Source organism: Somniosus microcephalus, chromosome 2 (genome assembly GCF_052327205.1).
Source record: "Somniosus microcephalus isolate GS21.2 chromosome 2, FLI_Smic_1.0, whole genome shotgun sequence".
Taxonomy (NCBI): domain Eukaryota; kingdom Metazoa; phylum Chordata; class Chondrichthyes; order Squaliformes; family Somniosidae; genus Somniosus; species Somniosus microcephalus.
In genome coordinates, this window is record NC_140988.1 from 369,328,032 (window position 1) to 369,355,628 (window position 27,597).

The 27,597-nt window shown below is 45.3% G+C and overlaps 1 protein-coding gene across 1 annotated transcript in view; it reads left to right on the top strand.

Annotated features, from left to right (window-relative positions):
* Window positions 1-27,597, top strand: part of LOC147123754 (dedicator of cytokinesis protein 2-like) — a 1,461,504-nt gene that overhangs the window by 939,762 nt on the left and 494,145 nt on the right. The window contains exon 28 of the mRNA XM_085975685.1: window positions 6,322-6,420. Coding sequence (XP_085831811.1) covers window positions 6,322-6,420 — 99 coding nt within the window. The remainder of the gene's footprint in view (window positions 1-6,321; window positions 6,421-27,597) is intronic.

Here is a 27,597-nt window from a genome sequence, read left to right on the forward strand (position 1 = left end):
ATGGGATCTTTTACGTCCACCTAAGAGGGCAGACGGGGCCTCAGTTTAACGTCTCATCCGAATGACGGCGCCTCTGACAGTGCAGCACTCCCTCAGCACTGCACTGGGAGTGTCAGCCTAGATTTTGTGCTCAAGTCTCTGGAGAACAAGTTGCAGGGATATAGGGAAGGAACAGGGGAGTGGGACTGACTAGATTGCTCTACCAAAGAGCCAACACAGGCTCGATGGGCCGAACAGAGCTGTACTGTACTATTCTATGAGTCTATGATTCTATGATTATCTCATTGCTCTTTGTGGGACCTTTGCTGTGTGCAGTTGGCTGCCGCGTTTCCTACATGATAACACTTCAAAAGTACTTCATTGACTGTATAGTGCTTTGGGACGTCACAGGGTTGTGACAGGTGCTATAGAAATGCAAGTTCTTTCTAATTCCCCAATTGACATTGTTTAAAGGGCACAGGAACATTCCCCATCCATTTTCCCTCACCTTGTAGAGACAGGTAACATTCATCCTTTAGGGGAATCATACGGTAGAAATTATGTTGGCACTATTGATCGCCGGAACCTCCGCCTGTGGTTTTGAATCCACCGCGACCCCCTTCCCAAATCCCAGTGACAGGCTCACCGCCATATTAACGCACCAAGGGTTGCAGGGCATTGCTGCTTCTCTAGTGCTGAGAAATTGTGATTTCATCTGTAGCTATTCAAGATAAACTTGTAGAGTAATTCCCTCCCACACCGCGCCCCCCCCCACTGCGCCCTTTACCACGCTACATCATTTCAACAAAGGTCTGAACTGTCTTTCAAAATGAATTTAATAAAAATGATGGCAGTAACCATAAAATAAGTGCTGATAGTAGCTCTGAACTCTGATTTATAAGCTAATAAAAAGAATACTTCACGAAGAGCAATTTAGTACCTCATTGATATAGGGATGGAGGAGACCAAACTGAGTGGTATCAGCATTGGTAAATAAAACACAGCGAGGGAATGTGCTAGGCCTTTTTATTTTTATATAAGAACATAAGAAATCGGAGCAGGAGTAGGCCGTTCAGCCCCTTGAGCCTGCTCCACCATTCAATAAGATCATGGCTGATCTTCGACCTCAGCTCCACCTTCCTGCACTATCCCCATATCCCTTGATTTGCTTAATATCCAAAAATCTATCGCTCTCTGCCTTGAATATACTCAACAACTGAGCCTCCATTACCCTCTGGGGCAGAGAATTCCAAAGAGTCACCACCCTCTGAGTGAAGAAATTTCTCCTCATCTCAGTCCTAAATGGCCGACCCCTTATCCTGAGACTGTGACCCCTGGTTCTCAACTCCACTTTCCCGCCCGATCCCCATAACCCTTGATTCCTCTGGAGTCCAAAAATCTATCTATCTCAGCCTAGAATATACTCAATGACTCAGCATCCACAGCGCTTTGGGGCAGAGAATTCCAAAGATTCACAACCCTCTGAGTGAAGAAATTCCTCCTCATCTCGGTCTTAAATGGCCAACCCCTTATCGTGAAACTATGGTCCTTAGTTCTAGACTCCCCAGCCAGGGGAGACAATCTCTCAGCATCTACCCTGCCAACCCCCCTCAGAATCTTATATGTTTCAATGAGATCACCTCTCATTCTTCTAAACTCCAGAGAGTATAGGCCCAATCTACTCAAACTCTCCTCATAGGACAACCCTCTCATCCCAGGAATCAATCTAATGAACCTTTGTTGCATTGCCTCTAAGGCAAGTATATCCTTCCTTAAATAAAACCAAAACTGTGCACAGTACTCCAGGTGTGGTCTCACCAAAGCCCTGTACAATTGTAGCATGACTTCCTTACTCTTGTACTCCAAACCCACTTGCAATAAAGGCCAACATGGCATTTGCCTTCCTAATTACTTACTGTACCTGCATGCTAACTCTCTGTGTTTCTTGCACTTGGACACCTCAATCTCTCTGAACACCAACATTTAATAGTTTCTCATCATTTAAAAAATATTCTGTTTTTCTATTCTCCCTACCAAGGTGAATAACCTCACATTTCCCCACATTATACTCCATCTGCCACCTTATTGCCCACTCACTTAATCTTTGCAGGCTCTTTGCATTCTTCTCACATCTTACTTTTCCACCTAGCTTTGTATAGTCAGCAGACTTGGATACATTACACTCCCCCCTTTGATCCTCTCTCTCCCCCTTCGATCCTCTCTCCCTCTTCGATCCTCTCTCCCTCTTCAATTCTCTCTTCCCCATTTGATCCTCTCTCCTCCTTCAATCTCTCTCCCCCTTCAATCTTCTCTCCCCCTTCGATCCTCTCTCCCTCTTCGATTCTCCCTTCCCCCTTTGATCCTCTTTCTCCCCCCCCTTCAATCCTCTCTCTCTCCCCTCTTTGATCCCCTCTACCTCCCCCACGCCACCCCCCCCCCTCCACCTCCGGCCACCAATGGATCCCCTGAACTTCTCCACACAAGGCCGAGGGAAGCATGGCGTTGCAGGTCCCAGCCACCGCACCGTTGGGTACAGCACACGCGCGACCAGATCGAGTGTAAATGCGTGGTACCAAACGGGCGGGCCTGCACAGAAACAGTCAAGAATCTTATCAATCTCAGTCTTAAAAATTTCAATTGAGCCCCCAGCATCCATAGCCTTTTGGTGTGGGGTGGGGTGGTATGGGTGGCGCGCAATTTCCAGATTTCCACTACCCTTTGTGTGAAAAAGTGCTCCTTGATTTCATTTCTGAATGCCCTGGCTCTAATGGCCTTGTTCTGGGAGCCCTGCACCAGAGGAAATCATTTCTCTACATCTACGCCATCAATTGCTTTTTTTTCATTTTAAACTCCACGATTAGATCACCCCTCAGCCTTCTAAACTTAATTGAATACAAGACAATTTTCTGCAAGCTATCCTCATAATGTTACCCTTGGTTACATTCTGGTGAATCCACGCTGTACCCCTTGCAGGACCAGGTATATTACAGCATCTGCGGTATTTTGCCTTTATATTTTTCCTGATACATGTATTGTGAAGATGATTTTATGCCCTATCTGAAAAATGGGCCCTCGAGAGCCAAAAGAGTAGAATACTAGTCAGAGGAAGTAATGCTTAAATTGTACGGAGCTCTGGTCAGAGTGCACCTTGTCTGTCCAATCTGGTTTCACCCTTGCCTCTGAGTCAGAAGGTTGTGGGTTTAAGTCCCACTCCATAGACTTGAGCACAAAAATCTAGGCTGACATTCCCAGTGCAGTGCTGAGGGAGTGCTGCACTGCCGGAGGATGCCGTCTTTCAGATGAGATGTTAAACCGAGGCCCCGTCTGCTCCCTCAAGTGGACGTAAAAGATCCCATGGCACTATTTCGAAGAAGGGCAGGGGAGTTCTCCCCTGGCCAAACATTATCCCTCAACCAAAATCACTAAAACAGATTATCTGGTCATTATCACATTGCTGTTTGTGGGAGCTTGCTGTGCGCAAATTGGTAGCCGCGTTTCCCACATTACAACAGTGACTACACTTAGAAAAGTACTGTAAAGTGGCTGTAAAGCAGTTTGGGAAGTCCAGTGGTCGTGAAATGCGCTATAGGAAGTCTTTTCTTTCTTTTGGTCACTGAGACACCTGGAGATGTTCAAGCCTTGGATACAGTTCAGAGACGAACTGGAGACTGAACCCTACTGTCAGGGGACTGAGCAATGAGGAAAGGCTGGAGAAACCTGGGTTGTTACATCCTTGAAAGTAGATGACTGAGATGTGAGCTTATCAAGATAGATGAAGTAGTAAACCTCAATGATTATGAAAGGTTTTGATAGGGTAGACGTAGAGAAGATGATTCCACTTTCAGGTGAGACCAGAACTAGGGGTCATAAATATAAGATAGCCACTAACAAATCCGGTAGGGAATTCAGGAGAAATTTCTTTACCCAGAGAGTGCTGAGAATGTGGAACTCGCTACCACAAGGAGTAGTTGAGGCGAATAGCATTTGAGGGGAAGCTAGATAAACACGTGAGGGAGAAAGGAATAGAAGGATATGTTGATGGGGTGAGATGAAGAGGGGCGGGAGGAGGCTCATGTGGAGCATAAACACTGGCATGGACCAGTTGGGCTGAATGGCCTGTTTCCGTGCTGTAAATACTTTGTAATACTTTGTAACTTTGTAATAAACTTTGTAATAATCTCAAAATAGTGAAAGCCAAATTTGAGATTGGCATCTCATTGAAACATACAAAATTCTTACAGGGCCTGACAGGGTAGATGCTGGGAGGATGTTTCTCCTGGCTGGGGAGTCTAGAACCAGGAGTCACAGTCTCAGAATAAGGGGTCGACCACTTAGGACTGAGATGAGGAGACATTTCTTCACTCAGAGGGTGGTGAATCTTTGGAATTCTCTACCCCAGAGGGTAATGGAGGCTCAGTCATTGAGTATATTCAAGACAGAGAGCGATAGATTTTTGAATATTATGGGAATCAAGGGATATGGGGATAGTGCAGGAAAGTGGAGATGAGGTAGAAGATCAGCCATGATCTTATTGAATGGCGGATCAGGCTCGAGGGGCCAAATGGCCAACTCCTGCTCCTATTTCTCATGTTCTTATGAGAGGTTCTGCACATAAAAAGGAATCAGGATGTGGAATGGATGTCAGATAGAGTCGCAACAAGAGGCAGTTGGTTTTTTGTGCTGAGGGAATCATAGAATCTTACAACACAGAAGGAGGCCATTTGGCCCATCGTGCCTGTGCCGGCTCTTTGAAAGAGCAATTCAATTTTTATCCAATAGAATTTCTACCCAATTTTGGAGTCTGACTGGATGAATGATCTTCCTCATCCGTATCTATCTGGTGATCCTTGTGAATGCACTTGCTGACTACTGCCTTTCATCAGCTGACAGAGCGAGGGATCATTGACAACAATGATGAATTAATTCGATTGAATCAAATCGGCATTTAATTTTTTGTTTTCCGCCTATACCACAGGGGCACTCAGAGGGGGAGAGGTCACCAAAAATTGCACGGGAATTGCAGAGCCAATCCATTTGATGTGTGGCATCCAATTATCAGTCTACTCAAAACCTTTTTGTTTGGAACATTCAGTGTGACGATGCTTGGCTAAGGGAAATCTTGTTGCAGCAGAGGACTGTGCAATTACCTGTGCCAAGGGAAGAGGTCAGGTTTACAGCTCTGGCTGCTCCACCTTGTCCTGGTCTGTAGACAGCATGCACACACAGGAACTGCACTGAATAACAATAATTAAAGGTTAAAAAAAAAACCCAGTTGTGATCTTGAAGAAAAAAAACTTCTTGGAGTCCAGTTTTTTTTTAATGTTCCACAGGCTGTTACTCTTAAAAGGGATCAAGAGGCAAGGAAGAAAAAAAGCTTTCAAGATCCCTCAGATTTTATTTGCCCCTTCAGGAGAGAGTCCTTTGATACCCCATGAAACTTAGCCAGATTTCACAACAACACCTTGCATTTATACAGTGCCTTTAATGTAGTACAAAGTCCCAAGGCACTTCACAGGAGCATTATCAGGCAAAAATTAGACCAAAAATCCTGACTACCTGTCCAGGTGGATGGTCGAGCAGTAATCTGACGAAGGTTGGGTTAGCACTCTGGAAGAATACACCAAGTAGGCTGATAGGCGTACTTTGTCCCAATTTATTTTGTGGAAGAGCTTGATGCATCATAGGAAAATAGGAATCGCTGGACGAACAAAGACCGAGGTCCATCTAGTTTGTCTTCTGTCACCCTGGTAGTCGCCCAATACAACGATAATGGAGGTGTTGACTAATCATAGCAATCAATCTCTTATCAATTCGTCTACAACATGACACAAGAAGAACCCCAGTTGGCGGAGAGCTTTGGGAACCATAGGTCCAAAGTCACCTATATAACAACAGAAAATGCTGGACAAACTCAGCAGGTCAGGCAACATCTGTGGAGAAAAATTTGAGTTGACGTTTCGGGTCGAACCCTTCTTCAAAACTGGAAAGAAAAGAAAATAGATCGAAGGCAGGGCTGCGATCGGACATTTTATTTTCTTTCCAGTTTTGAAGAAGGGTTCGACCCGAAACGTCAACTCAAATTTCTCTCCATGGATGTTGCCGGACCTGCTGAGTTTGTCCAGCATTTTCTGTTGTTATTTCGGATTTCCAACATCTGCAGTATTTTGCTATCCAAAGTCACCTGTTCCTCCCGGGCACGCTACACTCACCACACGTCATGTCTCAAATTACACATATAATGTATCCCAAAATGTTATTTTCTGAAAGAATCTATTTGCGCCTATATTCTGAAGATGATGTCCTCACAACTCATTTTCCATTTTCTTCTCTTTCTCTCTCCAGAGTAACTTTGTGGCCTGTATGACAGCTATTCTCAGCCAGATGGAGTACTCACATTACGTGAACTACATCAATGCCTTCCAGACACGCCAAGACCTCATGGTAAGTGACGTCAACAAATTTGCTTAGGGTTTTTTTTCACCTGTTTGTGATTTTTCTTTATCCCTGCCCCAATTTACTCCGAAAGGGACTGAGCAGCCCCTTGTGTCACCTTGCTGAACTTCACATCCTCTCTTATAGGAGCCCAGAAAGTGAGTGTCGATAGGCTATTCACCATGGAGAGTGGGCGGGCTGGGGCAAGATTGCAGTACCACTTCTCAACCACTTCTCGCAGGTGTCACTGGATAGACATCTAGGAGGATTCCCTCTGGGTACTGGGCTTCGCAAAATAAAGAGCATGTTACCAGTCCCACTATACTAAGCGCACAGAAGAAATTTTTATCCCCGCTGGGAGTGGAAACCCTGGCTGATGTCCGCCCTCCCTAATGTAGGATCACTGTGGCCATTTTTCATAGAATCATAGAAATTAACGGCACAGAAGGAGGCCATTCGGCCCATCATGTCCGTGCCGGCCAAAAAAGACCCACCCAGCCTAATCCCACTTTCCAGCTCTTGGTCTGTAGACCTGTAGGTTAAGGCACTTCAAGTGAATATCCAAGTGCTTTTTAAATGCAACGAGGGTTTCTGCCTCTACCACCCTTTCAGGCCATGAGTTCCAGACCCCCACAACCCTCTGGGTGAAAAAAATTCTCCTCAACTCCCCTCTAAACCTTCTACCAATTACTTTAAATCTATGTCCGCTGGTTATTGACCTCTCTGCTAAGGGGAAATAGGTCCTTCCTGTCCACTCTATCTGGGCCCCTCATCATTTTATACACCTCAATCAAGTCTCCCCTCAGCCTCCTGTGTGCCAAAGAAAACAAACCCAGCCTATCCAATCTTCAAAGCCCAGTACTTGAAAAGTATAAAAAGTATAAAAGCTCATTGGTGACTGATTTTCCCCATTGAAGTTGTGGACATGTATTAATGCCCACCCACTATTGAGATCAACTAACTCGGCACTAAACCAAATACTAAGCAAAGGACTTTCTCGGTCAGTGTGCTTCCTTCCCTTAAGCACTTTGGATTATAGGTTTTATGTGCTTTTTTGTTTATTAGACCTACAACACAAATCCCCTAATCCATCAGATACATTGCAGCTTCATTTTCTGTAAATACTCACAGTTTATTGACTCTTACATGACAAACCTATCTGGGCTATTTCACCGTGCACTTTTAATAGCTAATCTTCTTTTAACTGGCCGCTTCAAACCAGTATTTGAATAGTTTATTAGTTCATTGATGGCTGATTTTTTTCCCCATTGAGATTGCTGGACCAGTTTCCAGTAGAGTTTCCATCAGGATTTTGAGTAAAAAACATAGAATAATAATCATGGGGGAATTAACTACCCAGATATCAATTGGACAGAAGAGATAGGTAAAGGGGATAAGGGAATGGAGTTCCTACAATGTGTACAGGACTCCTTTCTAACCCAATATGTAAAAAGCCCAACAAGGGAGTAATGGAATCTAGTAATGGGGAATGAACCAGAGCAGATAAGAGAAGTAAAAGTGGGGACCATCTCGGCAATAGTGACCATAATATAATACGCTTTATGATAATAATTGAGAATGACGTAAGTATGACAAAGACCAGGGTAATAGATTAGAGAAAAGCTTATTTTGAGGGGCTGAGAATAGAACTTGGGAAAATAAAATGGACAAAAATATTGGCAAACAATGAACGTAGAACAGCAATGGGAAACATTTAAAACGGTGTTCAACAAAGTCCAGGAAAAATATATTCCGCTAAAAAACAAGATCAAGCTAAACACTAATGAGATATTGTGGATGAATAAAGCCATGAGGGAAAAATTGAGGGTATGGAAAGAGGCATACATTAAGTACATGGGCAGTAGGAGAGAGCATGATAAGGGAGAATATGAAGAGATTAGGAGAGAAGTAAAAAAAAAACAATTAGGAAGGCAAAGAGGAACTATTGTATTAAATTATCAAAGAACATAAAACAAAATAGTAAAATATTTTACAGGCACATAAATAAAAAAAAGGTCGGGATGGGAATAGGGGCCACTAAGGGATGGACAGGATAATACCACAAGCAGCGATAGAGAGATGGCAGAGATATTAAATATTTACTTCGCTTCAGCATTTACCAGGGAGATGGAACAGGTGGAGATGACATTGGATGAAGAGATCAGAAATGAGATAACTGCATTTAAAATAAAATGAGGAGATATATTAAATAAACTAATGAAACTCAAAGAGGATGAAACCCCTGGTCCAGACGGATTGCATCCACACATTTTAAAAGAATCTAGGGAAGAGATAGTAGAGGCATTACTACACATATTTAGTAATTTAGAAAAATGTATAGTGCCAGAGGATTGGCAGATAGCTAATGTAATACCTATATTTAAGAAGGGAGATAGAACATGTCCAGGGAATTATAGACCAGTCAGCTTAACATCGGTGGTAGGAAAAATAATGGAATCCCTACTAAAGGAGAAAATGAAAGAACATCTAGAAACCAAAAATATAATAATAAATAGTCAGCATGGATTTCAAAAGGGTAAGTCTTGCTTGCCCAGCCTAATTGAATTTTTTGTAGAGGTAACAGAGAGAGTAGACATGGGTAATGCAGTAGATGTAATTTATCTAGATTTTCAAAAGGCCTTCGATAAGGTACCACATAATAGACTGATGAATAAGGTCAGGGAATGCAGAGGCAGGGAAATGGATAGCTAGCTGGCTTCAAGACAAAAAGCAGAGAGTAGGGGTAAAGGGTAACATTCAGAGTGGCAGAAGGTGGGAAGTGATGTTCCACAAGGATCAGTGCTGGGACCACTGTTGTTCACAATTTATATTAACGATTTAGAATTTGGAATCAAAAACACAATTTCTAAAATTGCCGACGACATCAAATTGGGGGGAGAGTCAATACTGAGGAGGACTGCAACAAATTACAAGAAGACATTAATAAGAATGGGCATATAATTGGCAAATGAAATTCAACACAGATAAATGTGAGGTATTACATTTTGGTTAAAAAAAATAGGGAGGTCACATATTGCTTGGAAAATAAAAATCTAAATGGGGTAGAGGAGCAAAGGGATCTCGGAGTACAAATACACAAATCACTAAAAGTATCGACACAGGTTAACAAGGCCATAAAAAAGCAAACCAAGCACTAGGGTTTACAAGGATGATACCAGAAATGCGAGGGTACACCGATCAGGAAAGGATGACCAGTCTGGGTCTCTTTTCTCTTGAAAAAAGAAGGCTGAGGGGTGACCTAATAGAGGTCTTTAAAATTATGAAAGGTTTTGATAGAGTGGATACAGAGAGAATGTTTCCACTTGTGGGGAAGAACAAAACTAGGGACCATCAATATAAGAGAGTCACCAAGAAATCCAATAGGAAATTCAGAAGAAACCTCTTTACCCAGAGAGTGGTGAGAATGTGGAACTCGCTACCACAGGGAGTGGTTGAAGCGAATAGTATAGATACATTTAAGGGACAGTTAAATAAACATATGAGGGAGAAGGGAATCGAGGGTTATGCTGATAGATTTAGATGAGGAAAGACGGGAGGAGGCTCGAGTGGAGCATAAACGGCAGCATGGACTGGTTGGGCCGAATGGCCTGTTTCTGTGCTATATATCCTATGTAGTAATCTCTGGTATAACCTGTGCTCTGAATTTCATCCGTTTATTCTATGGGGCCGATCAGGATCAGGAAATCAGCAGCTAGTCCAGAACGACTGCACACGCCTGGTTGTCCCAAGATTGCCACGGCTTTTTGCAGTGCAGGAGTGGCCAGCCAGTGCCACCTGGTACTCAGAGCATGGGTATAGGTGGCAACCGTGGCTCAGTGGGAGCACTCTCACCTCTGAGTCAGAAGGTTGTGGGTTTAAGCCTCACTCCAGAGACTTGAGCACATAATGCAGGCTGACGCACCAGTACAGCACTGAGAGAATGCCGCACTGTCAGAGCTGCCGTCTTTCAGATGAGACATTAAACCGAGGCCCCGTCCAATTCCTGGCTTTAGTAGATGTAGGGAAACTTTCCGCTGCTGGGGAAATCCAGAACAAGGCGTCACAATCTTAAAATTAGAGCTAGGTCATTGAGGAGTGAAATCAGGAAGCACTTTTTCCACACAAAGATTAGCGGAAATCTGAAACTCTCTCCCGTAGATGGCTGTGGATGCTGGGGACACAATTGAAATTTTCAAAACTGATATCGATAGATTTTTGTTGGGTAAGGGTATCAAGGGCCTTGGAACAAAGGCGGGTAAATAGAGTTGAGGTACAGATCAACCATGATCTAACTGAATGGCAGAACAGGCTCGTGGGGCTGAAAGGCCTACTCCAGTAGCAATGTTCCGAGAACATCTGAGAGGCCGTCCAGTAGAGCAACACTTCCCTTTTAAGTCAGCTTCACTGGGAAATGAATCTATTCAAATCATTTACATAGGTCTTTCATTTAGGTTAATCGTATACCAAGTGAAAAATACAGCCATCCATTCAGCTTTTCCGTTCTCTGAACTTTGTCATATTTTATTGCCTATAAATTTTCATAATTAGCCTCCAAGCGGCAGATAAATCATAAGTCCATTCCTTCTCCCAAAAGAACCTGACCATTATCAAGAAGAAAAACCCAGAAAATGTCTCACCGACTGTTAAGTCTTTGCTGGTGTAACACTTTGTGGAATATGCATTAAAAAGCCATTTCCCCCTGACCCCCACCCCCACCCCCATTAAACCCAGGATGCAAACCCATTGGGCTCGAATTTCCAAGCCCCGTGGAGGCTCATTGAAACTTATAAAATTCTAACAGGACTAGACAGACTAGATGCAGGAAGGATGTTCTCGATGGCGGGGGTGTCCAGAACCAGGGGTCACAGTCTAAGGATAAGGGGTAAGCCATTTAGGACTGAGATGAGGAGGAATTTCTTCACCCAGAGAGTGGTGAACCTGTGGAATTCTCTGCCACAGAGGGCGGTTGAGGCCAATTCATTAAATATATTCAAGAAGGAGTTAGATATATTTCTTAAGGCCAAAGGGATCAAGGGATATGGGGAGAAGGCAGGGACAGGGTACTGAATTTGGATGATCAGCCATGATCTCATTGAATGGCGGAGCAGGCTCGAGGGGCCGAATGGCCTACTCCTGCTCCTATCTTCTATGTTTCTATGTTTGAAGGCGGGAGTGGGGGGAAAATTGCAGAATCGGGGGGCACAAACCTTTCCCGCCCCCAACCCGCCTCCATGACCGTTTCCCAGGAGGTGGGTACCCGACCTGTGCTGGGAGCCGCCTCCCTGAGGCGGGAAAGGGATTAGTGCCAATTAAGTGCCTGTTAACAGGTAGTTAACAGGCAGTTTTTAGCCTAATCCCTATTTTTAGCCCTGAAGTGTGGGCTGCCCGACGGCTCCAAACCACGCCAAGTTAACGAGGCGGACTGTCGGGCTGAAGGGCTTGGGGGTTCGAGATGTCCAGTGTTCAGGTGAGTGATGGGTGCATGAGTGCAGAGTTAAGTGTGTTTGGTGTGTGTAAAGTGTTTAAATAAGTTTTACTTACCTTTACTTTCTCCTGCAGCCTTCCTTCCTTCAGGTCTCAGGAGTCCCTCATCTCACCAGCACAGAAAGCAGAATGGCTGCGAGCTGTCAAAAGTTGCAGCATTCAGCTTTCTGTTCTGGAGAGATTTCTAACTGAGTCTGTGGAGAAGGACTCAAGTTAGAAGTCAGATTGTCAGTGTTTGACAGCTTCACAGAGCTGTCAAATGCTGATTTTTCATCTGTCAAAACTCCTGATAGATGAAATGTCAATCCCTGACGTCACCTGTAACCAGGTGTCCCTTAATTGGCCTGCTGAGCCCGGCTGGGCGGGCTCAACAAGGTCAATCAAGGGAAAATCGTGTGGGTTGGCCACAAGTCGATGGAGGCGGGACTACAACCCAAAAAGTGGGAGTCCCGCCTCCATCACGTCCCCATTGACAAAATCCAGCCCATTATCTTAGAATCATAGCGGGACAAATTCGGTTGGTTAGCACCTCCCATTAGCGCCTCCGGGGGCGCTAATGACTTACCGCCCGTGCGCGGAGATTTTAGCGCCGCCCGCGAAATTCAACTGGTGGTTTGCAGTGGCGCGAAATGCTAACGCCACGATCTCCTGCGCCCGGAGATCGTGATGCCATCCAAGCGCGCATTCACCCCGGTAGCGCCCTGGACCGGAAATGGATTCTCGTCCCCCTGCCTCAGCTCCTGCCGCTAGGAACAACAGGTAGAAGGGGATGGTTTGCAGTCGGCTGGGAGCTGAGGAGGCGGGGGGGAACGCTATTTAAAGGCGTGAGCTTCCTGTTTTTTCCACAGCCACAACCAGAGCCACCAATGCCTGGTCTCTGAACCGGCGAGCTCTCTCCCTGGGCCACTGATCAGCCATGATATTCCTGGTTGATGGATTGCAGCTCCTTGCAGGCCCAGGTCACAAGCAGCAATGATCAGGGTTAGGCTGTGCAGCATGATGGACCCTCCCCTTTAAGAACTGGAAAGTGGCAGACTGTCTGAGTACTGGGTGATTGACAGAGCTCTGAGGTTGCGCCCCGTTCCCCGATGTTAGCGCCCTAAGAGAAGTGTGTAGTGCTTGATTTACCACTCCAATCACCTCCAGGGACGCTGGGGATGAATTTTGCGGTCGCCGGTGCTAATTTGCGCCGGGCGCTAAAGTTTGCAGCCGGCTGATGTTAGCGCCCCAAAACGGTCGATACCGAATTTCTCCCCCATAGAATCATAGAATGGTTAGAGTACAGAAGGAGGCCATTCGGCCCATCGAGCCCATGCCAGCTCTCTGCAAGAGCACTTCAGCTAGTCCCACTCCCCCACCCTTTCCCCGGTGCACTGCAATTTTTTTTCTTTCAGGTACTTATCCAATTCCCTTTTGAAAGCCACAATTGAGTCTGCCTCCACCACCCTTTCAGGCAGTGCATTCCAGATCCTAACAACTCGCTGAGTAAAAAAGTTTTTCCTCATGTCACCTTTGGTTCTTCTGCCAATCACCTTAAATCTGTGTCCTCTGGTTCTCGACCCTTCCGCCAATGGGAACAGTTTCTCTCTATCGACTCTGTTAAGACCCCTTGGGTGACCGCTTTGCGGAACACCTCCGTTCAGTCCGTAAGGGGGACCCCGAGCTTCCGGTCGCCTGTCATTTCAATTCACCGCTCCATTCCCACTCGGGCCTCACCATCTGCGGCCTCTTGCATTGTTCCACGGAAGCTCAGCGTAAGCTCGAGGAACAGCACCTCATCTTCCGATTAGGCACTTTACAGCCTTCCGGACTCAATATCGAGTTCAACAATTTCAGATCATAACCTCGGCCCCTATCATATTTCTATATATTTTTTATCCACACTTTTGGTTTGTGCCTTTTCCTTTTTTTTCTCTCTCCCACATGGCAGCTGTCTCTCACTCTGCCAGCGCATTTCACACTTCACCTAGAGCCATTGTCTGTTTCTTTACCTGTCCTATTACCATCTCGTCTCTTGCCTTGAATATCTCTTAATGTCTCCTCGCCCCTCCCAGACCTTCCCTTTTGTTCTTTCATCCCCTCCCCCATTCCCCAGCCCCCTAACTTGCTTCTTAATCTGTTTCATTTCCTGCTTTTTTTTCTCAGTCCTGACGAAGGGTCTTCGACCTGAAACGTTGACTCTATTTCTCTCTCCACGGATGTTGCTTGGCCTGCTGAGTTTTTCCAACGTTTTCTGTTGTTATTTCTGTCTAGACCCCTCATGATTTTTGAACACCTCTGTCAAATCTCCTCTCAATCTTTTCTGCTCCAAGGAGAACAACCCCAACTTCTCCAGTCTATCAACGTAACTGAAGACCTTCATCCCTGGAACCATTCTTGCAAATCTTTTCTGCGCCCTCTCTAAGGCCTTCACATCTTCTTAAAGTGTGGTGCCCAGAATTGGACACAGTACTCCAGTTGAGACCAAACCAGTGTTTTATAAAGGTTTATCTTGATGGCTTAAGAGGGTTGGCATCAAGTGAAAGTTTTATGAAGTAAGCATTCATTCGATGTTTGGCCGTCGCAAAATGTCACTGCTTTACTCCTGGTAGACAGGTCCAGCTGTTGGTTTCTAAGCGGTAAGGTTGTATAGTATTAATCTCAAAACACTTCGTCAGGTTTTGTTCTCATTTGAATGAAAGATTTTATTTTTTCCTGGAAATAGCTTGGAAGATCCCTGCTCTGGGCAGTGAGCCTCAGCACCGTGAAGCTTCCTCCCTACAATTAAACTGAATAATGTTCTTTCAATCCAGCATGCGACAGGTGGTCTTTTTCAGACTAGCCTGTGCGCATTGGGAATCGGAACGTTTTCACGTGGGCCTTAACTTGGCGGACTTCCTGTCCATTTCCCACAAGTCTTTCTTTCTTTACACCTTCAAATGTGTTGTTCCATTGTATTTTTGCTTGGGGATATCTCTCAATTCTGCCTACTTTTCCTTCTTGAAAGTCAGCTGTAGCTCGGTGTAGCACTCTCACTTCTGAGTCAGAAGGACGTGGGTTCAAATCCCACTCCAGAGACTTGAACACATAACCTAGGCTGGTATTCTCAGTGCAGTACTGAGGGAGCGCTGTGCTGTCTTTCAGACGAGACGTTAAACCGAGGCCCCGTCTGCCTTCTCAGGTGGACGTAAAGTATCCCAATCCTATTTGAAGAAGAGTAGGGGAGTTATCCCCAGTGTCTTGACGAATGATTATCCCTCAATCAACATCACTAAAAAACAGATTACAGGAAACTTTCGTTTAACCGGAGGTTAAAAGTCCAGAAAGCTCTAACTACTGGCAAAATTCAGGGGCCGTTTTCTATAAGTTTTTTTACTTCTCGTTGCTTTTTTTTTCCCAGTCAGGCTCTGCAAGGTCTGTAGCTAAGCAACAGCTTCAGCTAGAGACGCTTGCAGCTGCAGCTGACTGTTTTGAAGCTGTTGCTAAGCAACAGGGTTTGTTGATTCACACGGAGCTGAAAAGCTCTGTATGTTTTAACATTAGCGCTGGTTTATACGGCAGTTTTGATCTAACGGCACCAGCTCGGTCCCGTCAGTGCCGGATACCAGAAAGTTTCCTGTATCTGGTCATTATCACATTGCTGTTTGTGGGAGCTTGCTGTGTGCAAATTGGCTGCCGCGTTTCCTACATTACAACAGTGACTACACTTCGAAAAGTACTTCATTGGCTGTGATGCGCTTTAGTACTTCCTGAGGTTGTGAAAGGCGCTATAGGAATGCAAGTTCTATCTTTCTTTCTAAATTTAACAGATATAAAAGCAGGATCAATCCTCAGATTCTGTAGTTCTTGTTTGACCCTGTTCAGAGAAAAGGGCTGTGTGGGTTTATAGTTCATGTGAAACCTCCAAACTGTGAGATACGGTTCGGGGCAACATTCTGTTATCAAGAGGCATAAGAAGACTGGACTGTTAACTTTCACCGTGCCAGTTCTAAGGATTTTATTTTACTGCCCGAGCTACTGTTGTGAAGGACAGGCAAGGGCATTTATGAACTGCAGCCTTCAAATGACACAGCACAATACTGAGTTACTGACACTTATAGTTCTATATAAAATTCCTTTCTTGGCTTTTTTGATGGAAACATTACCTACAGCATTTCTTTTTCTTTTCTTTCAAATAAAATGGGTCAATCACTCCATTAAAGTAACCAAAGAAGAAATGTGATATTGGTGGTTAGTACACTAATATCCCACCGCGTAATCTCAAAAGGTTTTGTATGTAAAAAATCTAATGCTTTGTACAGTGAATGTATAACTCAACTGAATTTGATTATTTGTTTTAACCTGTTAAATCTCTATTCTATTTTAAATTGAGTGTGAGGATATAGCGTAAGATTATGCTTAATCGAGTCACACTGTAGCAGTTTTTGATAATTAGTAATCCATGGGTTCACGCTGATTTGGGATGATTCAGGAGAAAGTTTATGAAGTTTACTTTTTCTCAGCGGTTTTTAGCATTAAGGCACTGAGGGGGCTGACATTTCTGTTTTAAGGTCGTCGTCGTACGTGTCTTCATACTGTTCCCTTTGGGGAACTGTATGAAGTGGTGGAAGGATTTCTGGCCGCGATTAGTGCTCCTTCCGTGACTGTAACCATCTTCGTACCAGCCATTAGGGTGGTTAGTCCTATGGCGGGAGGGTTTTACGGGCTCCCACAACCCATGCGAGGGGGGGGGGGGGAGCCACCCACACCCACGGACGCAAGCATCCCGCTGGATGTCAACCCAGAATTTAGAGCCGGAGCTCCGACTCCACTTGCCGGGACTGTCTGGAGCAGGGTTCAAAACCCTACGCCTTCTGGCCCAGTGGCAGGGATGCTACCGCTACACCAAAGGCCCACTCCTGTTTTAAGGTAAAATAGGTGTTTTTCTAAGGTTGTAACAACCTGCTAACACAATTGCAGGAACATGCAGCTTCATAATGTGTGATTACTGGGAATGTAATTTTCTTAATGAGATGTTAATTATAGAGAAAAACAAGCATTTTCTCATGTTCCATTGAAAAAGGACTATCTCGCCTTCAGAGCAGAAGGAAATTCCTAATAAGGGGGTTTTGTTTAAGTTGCTAAGGATTATACTTCAAGGTGCAGATTTACATGGACATTCATTGTACTTTGGCTGGTATGTGCAGAGGTTATTGGATGGTGACAGTGGCAATAATCTGACTGAGTGGTTTAGATAATGTCAAAAAGAGCGAGAGCGAGGTTTAAGTGGTTTAAGGCCATCGCGTGGATGCGAAGATTGCATTGTCGCCTTGTAATTTACTGACCGTGTCCACTACAGTGTTATAGGAGGGTGACATTTGGGCCCCGATTTTCTCCCAGCCGTCGGGCGGGTTTTCAGGCGTGTGGGCGGGGAAAATCACAAAAACAGGGGGTCGCGACCCCCCCCCCCCCCGCCTGATTCCCCGCCCCGTCCGACTTTCGGACCGCCGTTTCTCTCCGACCCGAATCAGTCCCGCCCGCCGCTGATGGGACTGGCCGTCGGGACCCTAATTAGCAATTATTGGCATGTTTAATGCCATTTTAAGGGGCCTTTGCTATTTTCAAGGGTTTCCCACGCTAAACACGCCTGCGGGGAACCCCGCTGATGAAACCTGGCGTGAAGCATCCCAGCTTGCTTGCTCTCAGCTGCAGGTCATTCGGGAAAGCTGAGATTTAATCGGAGAGCATTTGTATGTTGAAGGACCTTGTTGTTGCAGGCTTGGGGCTACTTGTTCAAGGCTTAGGCACAGCTGTGGAAGGTTGGAGCCTCACACACTTCTCCAATGTGAGCTCCTGGGAAGCCCCTCTCGCCACCCTCACTCAGCACTTCCTCAGCGGAGGCATCTACCAGAAGCATGGGACACCTTTTTTTCCTTCCCTTGCCATTAGAGGATCTCCAGCAGCAGAGGCGGCAGCAGCAGAACCAGGAACAGCAGGATGATTACCAGGAGCACCAGGCTGCTGCTCACTCACCTGAAGCTGCACAGGCCAGAAGGGGCCAGCGCTTGGAAGTGGCTTGAGAGCACCTTGCTGCGCTTTAGGGGGCCATGGGGACCCGTATCTGCACTGGCAGTCCTACTCAGAAGGACTTCCATGAAGGTCTGGTTTCTCTGTTCAACAGATGGCCATCGCTCCTCAAGAGATGTCATTCTCTTATGAGCACTCACCATGTTTTCCATACCCTGGCGACTTATCTCCTCCATTGAGGTTGCCAACCTTTCCATGGTGATGCGTTCATGCGCCAATGACTCCACAAAGGCTCTGCTCATGGTCGCTATGGACTCCTCCATTCGCTCCACACTCGCAGTGACCCTGGAGACAAAACCTGCCAGAGACTCCTGCATCTGTGCATGGCGATCCATCACCTCTTCTCTTGCGGATGGACCCAGAGGCAGAGGGTCGACATGCAGCGCAGCTGAGCTGAGCTGGCAGAGTCCTGCACCCTCCGACGAGGACTCTCCACTGCTGTCCCTGTCTCCAGAATCTGCTGAGGCTCACTTGTGAGCTGTGAAACACCAGGTGACAACACTACTCTATGTCCTGAAGGTCCCCCCGAGGTGTGAGTGTCTGTGCTGGTGCTGGGTGCGCTTTCTTCTGCTGACGCTGCGCCCTCAGAGGTTGGAGCTTCCGCTGAGGAGTCTGGCTGCTCAGCCTCTTCCTCCTCCACAGTGGGGACGGGGGCTCTGGATGGTCCTGTGGGGGAGTAGAGGAAGGAGTTAGAGATGTGATGCCAAGGTTACATGAACATTGGAGTTGGCAGATGTTCATAAGTCCAAATGATGTAGCTTCAGAATCATAACAGCGACTCATGTTATGTCAGTGAGAGAGATGGCAAACTATTCTGTCACCAGCTTGTGGGACTGCCCCCGTCTCTCCTTCCCCAACTTCCGCGGCCACATCAGCCCCAACAATTTCCAGCACTTCTTCCTCCCAGGGGGTCAGGTGGGCTACTGAGGGTGGGCCTCCTGCAGTCCTGGCTCGCTCTCTGTTGTTGTGAGTTCTCTTTTCCTGCAATGAGGGAGACAAGTGGAGTTTGAGTGAGAAGGAAGGAGTGAGTGTAGAGATTGCATAGCATAGATACTTAGAGGGAGACAAAGATGGTGTGAGGCTGCAAGACCAAGGGCCCTCCCTGTGTGTTGTCAGCTGTGTTCAAAGCATCAGAGCGAGAGGGAGTGTGAGGGTTGCATGGTGGAATAGTTATGTGAATGTGAGCATAGAGAGAGATGAAATGGGTAAGGTTGCATGGATGTGACTGTGAAGTGGGATGTGGAGAAAGAGAGTGCTAAAGCTGAGTGCTGGTGGGGAAAGGCAATGGGGATCAGGCTGAGGGTGTTGGAAACTTCATTCTTACTTTTCCTGTACGGTGAAGGTCATGGAATCGTTTCCGACACTGTATCCAAGTTCTTCTGGTGACTCCCAGCGAGTTGACATCTGCTGACACCTGCATCCTGCATCCATGCAGCCTTGGTCTCAGTGGGAGGCTTCTTCCTGCTTGACCTAGGGAAGAGGACCTCCCTGTGGGCCCTAACCCCATCCAATAATGCCTGCAGTGAAGCTTCATCGAATTTGGAGGCAGCTCGGGGTCTGGCACTGGCCACAGCTGTTGCAGGCTCCTCTGCCATCCTGTATGGTTCGTTTGGAAGCCAACAGAGGATGGAGTGCTTGCTGTGGACCTTGAAAGCACCACGAATGATGACATCATACTGTGGGACTTTCTGACTGAAAATAGTCAATTAGCAAGGGTTCCCACACGCTGGAACTTAATTGGCCACTTGAGGGAAAATTGCGTGCAGCTGGTTGACCCATTTTTTTTCGGGTCGGAACCCGACATTCGGGGAACCCGAAAATTTCCTGCACGATCCAGAAAATCGGGCCCTTGGTGTGTTTAATGGGCAACCTTGACAATGAATGGGTTGTTTGATATCATAAGTACATAAGAAATAGGTCCCTTGAGCCTGCTCCGCCATTCAATAAGATCATGGCCGACATTCTACCTCATCTCCACTTTCCCGCACTATCCCCCGACCCCTTAATTCCCTTAATATGCAAAAATCTGTCGACCTCTGTCTTGAATATACTCAATGACTGAGCATCCACAGTCCTCTGGGGTAGAAAATTCCAAAGATTCGCAACCCTTTGAGTGAAGAAATTTCTCCTCATCTCAATCCTAAATGGCCGACCCCTTAGACAGTGACCCCTGGTTCTAGACTCCCCAGTCAGGGGAAACATCCTCCCTGCATCTACCCTGTCAAGCCGTGTAAGAATTTTATATGTTTCAATGAGATCACCTTTCATTCTTCTAAATTATAGGGAATACTGGCCTAGTCTACACAATCTCTCCTCAAAGGACAATTCCCCCAATCCCAGGAATCTGGCCAGTGAGTCTGTCCTTCTAAGGCAAGTGTATCCTTCCTTAGGTAAGAAGACCAAAACTGTACACAGTACTCCAGGTGTGGTCTCACCAAGATGCTATATAATTGCAGTAAGACTTGTTTACTCTTATACTCCAATTCTTTTGTATCGTGGGGTGTCTTCATTAAAGGAGGATCCCGTCATAGTTCAGTTGGTAGTTCTAGGGGGGCACTGAGCCACACTGACCAGGAATGCCCAAAGTTTGAGCCGTGGTATGTGCTGTTTACTGATCTCAGTGGCGGTGTTAAAAGTGGTCGCAGTGTCCCAATCTACCGAGGGGTAATGCAGACCTTTCTGAATGCTTTCCAGCAGGAAAATGCATGCATGTGGATATCGGTTGAGGACAGATCAGGCTTAGCTCGACACCATCCAGGACAAAGCAGCACTCTTGATTGGCACCCCATCCACCACTTTAAACATTCACTCCCCCCACCACCTTTGCATCTACAAGATGCACTGCAGCAACTCGCCAAGGCTTTTTCGACAGCATCTCCTAAACCCGTGACCTCTACCAGCTAGAAGGACAAGGGCAGCAGGCGCATGGGAACCACCACCACCTCCAAGTTCTCCTCCAAGTCACACACCACCCTGACTTGGAAATATATGGCCGATCCTTCATCGGCACTGGGTCAGAACCCTGGAACTCCCTACCTAACAGCACTGTGGGAGTACCTTCACCACACGGACTGCAGCAGTTCAAGAAGGAGGCTCACCATCACCTTCTCAATGGAAATTAGGGATGGGCAATAAATGCTGGCGTTGCCAGCGACGCCCATATCCCATGATACCCCTTATACTTATATAGTTTGCCTGCATTCACAATGCCAGCCAGGACACCAGGGAGAACACCCTTGCACTGGAGTGCCAGCCTACAGTTTGCACTCAAGTGGAGCTTGAAACCCATGACCTTCTGATTCAGAGGCAAGGGTTCTACAACTGAGCCATGAAGCAGTGGTCCAAGAAGAAGGCCCACCTTTTTTAGCGCAACGAGGGCGGAGCCACATTGAGTGGGCACTTTGGGAGAGGGCAACTGGTGCCTTAAGTGCCATGCCCCAACATGAGCCAGCGCGACCTGGAAAGGGCTGCAAAACAACAGTGGGCAAACTGATAAATGATGCTAAAAAGGTAACCCTGCCACGACTCAGGACTTCAAAGGATATAGGTTTTGTGTCGTAAGATCTCACATTGTGTCAAGTAATTTTCAACAATACATTTAATTTTAAAATCATTACCGTATCTTGGCCAGCCATTCTTTGTGAGATGCTTTTTTTAAATAAAAAAACATTAATTTTCAGGGGCAATGTTTTGGCCAATGCAGGATGTAGATGTTATCACTGGGCTAGAGGGGGTTGCCCACTGTGGCTCAGTGGGTAGCACTCTCACCTCTGAGATTGAAGGTTGTGGGTTCAAGCCCCACTCCAAAGACATGAGTGCAGTATCTCGGCTGACATTCCACTACAGCACTGAGGAAGTGCTGCACTGTCGGAGGTGCCGTCTTTTGGATGAGATTTTAAGCTGAGGCTCCACCTGTCCTCTCAGGTGGACATAAAAGATCCCATGGCACTATTCGAAGAAGAGCAGGGGAGTTCTCCCCGGTGTCCTGGCCAATATTTATCCCTCAATCAACATCACTAAACAGATAATCTGATCATTATCACATTGATGTATGTGAGAACTTGCTGTGCACAAATTGGCTGTCGTGTTTCCTATATTATAACAGTGACTACACTTCAAGAGTATTTCATTGGTTGTAAAGCACTTTGGAATGTCCTAAGGTTGTGAACGGCACTGTATGAATTGTAGTTCTTTCTTTCTCTCTTTCTTTCTTTCTTTCTCTCTTTCTTTCTTTCTTTCTCTCTTTCTTTCTCTCTTTCTTTCTTTCTTTCTTTCTCTCTTTCTCTCTTTCTTTCTCTCTTTCTTTCTCTCTTTCTTTCTTACTTTCTTTCTTTCTCTCTTTCTTTCTTTCTTACTTTCTGTATTGATTTCTTTGTGGGTTCAATGACGAGACATTTATGAAAGAGAATGTCTTTTAATCTAATGTTTGTTCAACTCTGGTTAACAGCCTTACAGGAGACACCATGCTAGAAATCCATCTAAAATGAAACCAAAACAAAACTGCTTGTCTCTGTCACATGCCCTCTGCTGGTCAGGCATAAGTAATCAATCAGGCAACTATGCTGGTAAGGCATCATAATCAAACAGGCAAATACCATCACTATTTGCTGATATCATTACATCTCCCTTTCTTAAAACAAAAGTATTTTACTTTTAACTAACAACATGTTTTCTTTGAACTTACATTATCATTATCATGATCAAGGTTTTTTAACCTTGCTTTGTGTGTTCACATGAAATATGTCAATACACTAGAACTTGAAGAAAGAATAAGATAACATTACTTCCTTCTATAACAATAGTCCTTAAATTTGCTCAATGAGTCTCTCAGGAGGCTTCACGCGTCTTGAGGATTTTCTGATTGATTGTCCTTGAATCTGAGTTGTTGCCTCAGATGATGTTTTCTCAGCTGTGTGATCAGGTTGTTCAACAGTATCAGTCTTTTGACCTGCTGTGGCTGGTCCCATGAGAAGATCTCGATGATTTCTTCGCAGAACAGCAACCTCATCTGTCTGAATGGTGTATGATCTTGGTTGAACTTCACTCAGGACAGTTCCCTTCTGAGTCCATGTGTTTGTTTTGTCTTTGAACCTTACTTGGTCACCAGTGTGGAGTTCAGGTAGGTTTTGTGTTCCTCTGTCATAGTAGTACTTTTGCTTTTCTTTCTGTTGTTCTTTGAACTTCCTCACTTTCTCCCCCTCTTTTGTTTTCAGGAGGTTCTCCGGGATGGGTAGGTTTGACCTTAGCAGACGTCCCATAAGGAGTTGGGCTGGTGACATACCACACTCGAGCGGCGTTGTGCGGTATACAAGCATGCTCTGGTAGAAGTCAGTTCCACTGTCTTTTGCCTTGTACATCAGTCTTTTCACTTTCTGGACTGATTTTTCCACTAGTCCATTGTATTCTAAGCGGACAGCTATTTAGTGGCTTTTGGAACAATGGGTAAGCTGTGGAAAGTGAGGACTTGACGTTGTGTGGACAAAGTCCCACTCTTTGGCAAAGTGTCGGAAACTTGCATTGTAAAACTGGGGTCCGTTGTCTGTGAAGACCTCGCTTGCCACGCCATGTCTGGAGAATATGGCTTTCATACATCTTATCACAGCATCTGCAGTGGTGGTGTACAGTCTACAAACCTCTGGATACAGGGAGTAATAGTCTGTGACGACAAGATAGTCCTTCCCTTGACATACGAATAGGTCAGCGCCTACCTTCTGGTAAGGTCTGTCTGGTGCTGGGTGTGGCTTTAGTGGTTCTACCGGATTGCTTGCTCGATATTTCAGGCATATTGTGCAGTTTGACTCCTCATTTGTCACATCTTGGTTGATTCGTGGCCAGTATATCACCTCTCGTGCTCTTTTCTTACACTTTTCAATTCCCAGATGTCCTCCATGGATCCTTTTTAGCATCTCTTTTCTCAGACTCTTTGGGATAACTATTTTACTTCCTTTGTAGATGATGTCTTCGACCAATGATAGTTCCGCCCTGCAGTTCCAGTACTCTGCCATGTCAGGTGAGCAGTCTTGCTTCATGTTGGGCCATCCATCCAAGATGCTTTTCCTCAGTCGTCTCATTGTTTCATCTTTGTTTGTCTCAGTCTTTATGAGCTCCATTTTTGCATCTGCTATGGGCAGTGCACTTGTGATCATGTCCACGTAGGCGTTCACTTTTTCATCCATTTTGGTGTTTGCGGGCTCACTTGGGTCAACAGCTCTGGACAACGTGTCTGCTGTATACATCAGCTTACCCGGTGTGTACGCAACATTCAGTGTATAGCGTTGCAGCCTGATCATCATTCTTTGTATTCTAAGCGGACAGCTATTTAGTGGCTTTTGGAACAATGCAATCAAGGGCTTATGGTCAGTCTCTACACTGATTGCTTGTCCTGACACAAACTGGTGAAATCTTTCACAGGCGTATGTGATGCTGAGCAGCTCCTTTTCTATCTGAGCATATCGCGTCTCCGCGTCTGTCATTGAGCGCGATGCATATGCAATAGGTTGCCAGCAGTCATATTTTTGCAGAAGAACGGCACCGAGCCCACTCTGTGATGCATCTGATGATATCTTGATGGGTCTCGCTGGGTCATAAAACCTCAGAACTGGTTCCTCTGTGAGCAGTTTCTTTAGATCGCTCCATGACTTCTCATGCTCATGATTCCATTCCCATTCTATGTTCTTTTCAGTTAGTCTTCTCAGTGGCGCCATCTTTTCTGAGAGGTTGGATATGAATTTACCCATGTAGTTGATCATTCCATTAAACCTCTGCACATCCTTTTTGCATTGTGGCTTTGGCATATTCTCAATGGCGGACACCTTTCTGGGATCTGGTCTGATGCCCTCACTGCTAAGGATATCTCCCACGAATGTCAGTTCTGTCACCCCGAGCTGGCATTTCTCCCTATTCAGCTTCAGGTTTGTTTTCCTTGTTGCTTCCAGCACTTTTTTCAGTCTCTCGTCATGCTCAGTTCTCGTGGTTCCCCATACTATGATGTCACCCATTGATGTATCAACTCCCTCCAGGTGCTCATAGATCATATGGATAGTTGTACTCTTTCATGAGTTCATCATAGACTGTCTCTCCTTCGCTTTCCACAACGAGGACTCTCTTTACCAGGTTCAGTCTCTCACAGGCTTTTAAACCTAGTATGGCTTGCACATCCTTTGGCACCACGATTAATGCTAGCGTGTGCTCTCTGTCCTTGTGTGTTACTTTGACAATGCATCTTCCTTTCACTGGTATATCAGTACCTGAGTATCCTGTCACTTTCACTTTTATTCCATGTATCTTTGGTCTGGGTCTAATTTTCTTAAAATCAGTCTCTGATACCACATTAACTTGTGCTCCAGTATCCAATTTAAATGGAATGTGTATGTCATTCACTTTTAGTGTCAACATCCAGTCTCTTTTTTCTTCTTTGTTTTCAGACACAACATCTACATAGAAGTCCTCTATCCCACTTTCATCTACTGCATGGACCTTGCTTTGTTGCGCTTGGTTCTTGCAGCAACGGGCATAATGGTTGTTTTTGTTTCAACTATTGCATGTTTTACCATATGCTGGACACTTTCTTGGTGGATGCTGTGTACCGCATCGACTACATGACTTTCGATTGCCCCTTTCATTTTTGTTCGCTAGCCACGCCTCTTTTTTCACATTGGCGCTCTTTTTGTTAAACGGTTTGTATCCGTTCTTTCTCACTGCACCCACGTTGCAGCTACTGTCACTGAACAGCTCCTTTGCCTGTGACTTCACAGTCTCTGTAGCCCTACACAGTGCTATGGCTTTTCCCAGGTCTAGACCTTGCTGTCTTAGCAGTCTTTCCCTTAGACCATTATCTGGAATACCACACACCAGTCTGTCTTTTATCAGCGAGTCTGTCAGTCCCCCAAATTCACATGTTTTGCTTCGGTTTCTCAGTTCAGTCACATACTGATCAATAGTCTCACCCGTTTTCTGTACACGTGAAAAATCTGTGCCTCTCAAACGTCACGTTACGTTTAGGTATGCAGTAGGCCTCAAACTGTTCCATTATTTTATCTAGCTTCATTTTGTCTCCATCAGCAGCGAATGTGAAGTTATTATACACCTCCAGCGCTTCATCACCCACGACATGTAAGAACACTGACGATTTCTTCTTATCACTTTTCTCGTCGGCTCCGATTGCCGCTAAATACAACTCTACACGTTGTTTGAGTCTCCTCCAATTTTCAGCCACATTACCTGGCAACTGAAGCGTCGCTTCCATTTTTTACTTCGTTAGCTATTCTCCTATGGTAAGTAACGATGTTCTCTTTTGGCTTGCTAATATGTGGAGAGCTGATTTAACTTCAGATTTTTCCTCTTCATCTCTTTCAATCACTTCTGACACCATGTATTGATTTCTTTGTGGGTTCAATGACGAGACATTTATGAAAGAGAATGTCTTTTAATCTAATGTTTGTTCAACTCTGGTTAACAGCCTTACAGGAGACACCATGCTAGAAATCCATCTAAAACGAAACCAAATCAAAACTGCTTGTCTCTGTCACATGCCCTCTGCTGGTCAGGCATAAGTAATCAATCAGGCAACTATGCTGGTAAGGCATCATAATCAAACAGGCAAATACCATCACTATTTGCTGATATCATTACACTTTCTTTCTTTCTTTCTTTCTCTCTTTCTTTCTCTCTTTCTTACTTTCTTTCTTTCTTTCTCTCTTTTTTTCTTTCTTTCTTCTTTCTTTCTACCACACACACAAAATAAAACAGTAGGCAGCTTTAAAAAAATCCCAGAGTGGAGAGTTCAGGCAAGTTGGGCAATCAGTTGAAAGACAATTAGGAATGTCAAGTCACAACAGGAATAGTCAGGTCTGATGTTGAGGACTTGGTGAAGTGCAAAGCAAGATTCACACAGGGCACTAATTCAACCATCACTGAATGCTGTCTAAACAGAATGTTTTATATGCAAAACAGATACAACCTTTTTGGTGAATAGCTGTTCGCTGAGTGTTCAGCTGCTGTTATTTATTTAGTTCACTCCATGATTCCACCCCCCCCCCGACTAGTTCCTTTGAAGCTGCCTATTTACTGAGAAAGGTCACAGGAGTCCTTATGTATAAGATTAAATTGCGTATTGATGAACTTGTACCAGAGCCTGCAATGAGATTTTCATGTCTCCAGTAGATTGTTAATTCACAGCAGCCATCCTCTCTCTAATACATGGCCTGCTGATCTCTTTCTGTTGTCTCAGAACCCTGGTCTTGTGTGAGCCACGTATCCAACTTTAAGGTCTCCTGCTTAAACGGCTACAAAACCTTGCTTTTTTTCAGTGTACACCACCACGTAACTCAATGACTACAACAGCTTGCATTTATATCGTGCTTCTGGCATAGAAAAATTGCAGAGGTAGAATCAGACAAAGAAATTGACATTGAGCCAAAGAAGGAGATATTATGAAATGTGGCCAAATGCTTGGTCAAAGAGGTGGTGGATTTTAAGGTGGGTCTGAAAACAGCAGAGAGTGGTGGAGAGACGGAGAGCTTTAGGAAGGGAATTCCAGAGCTGAAGCCTTAGCTGGAGACACAGCCACCAATGCAAGGGCAAAGGAAGGGAGGATTGAACAAGAGGTCAGAGTCGGAGGAATAGAGATGATTTGCCGGTATGGTACAGCTGGAAAGA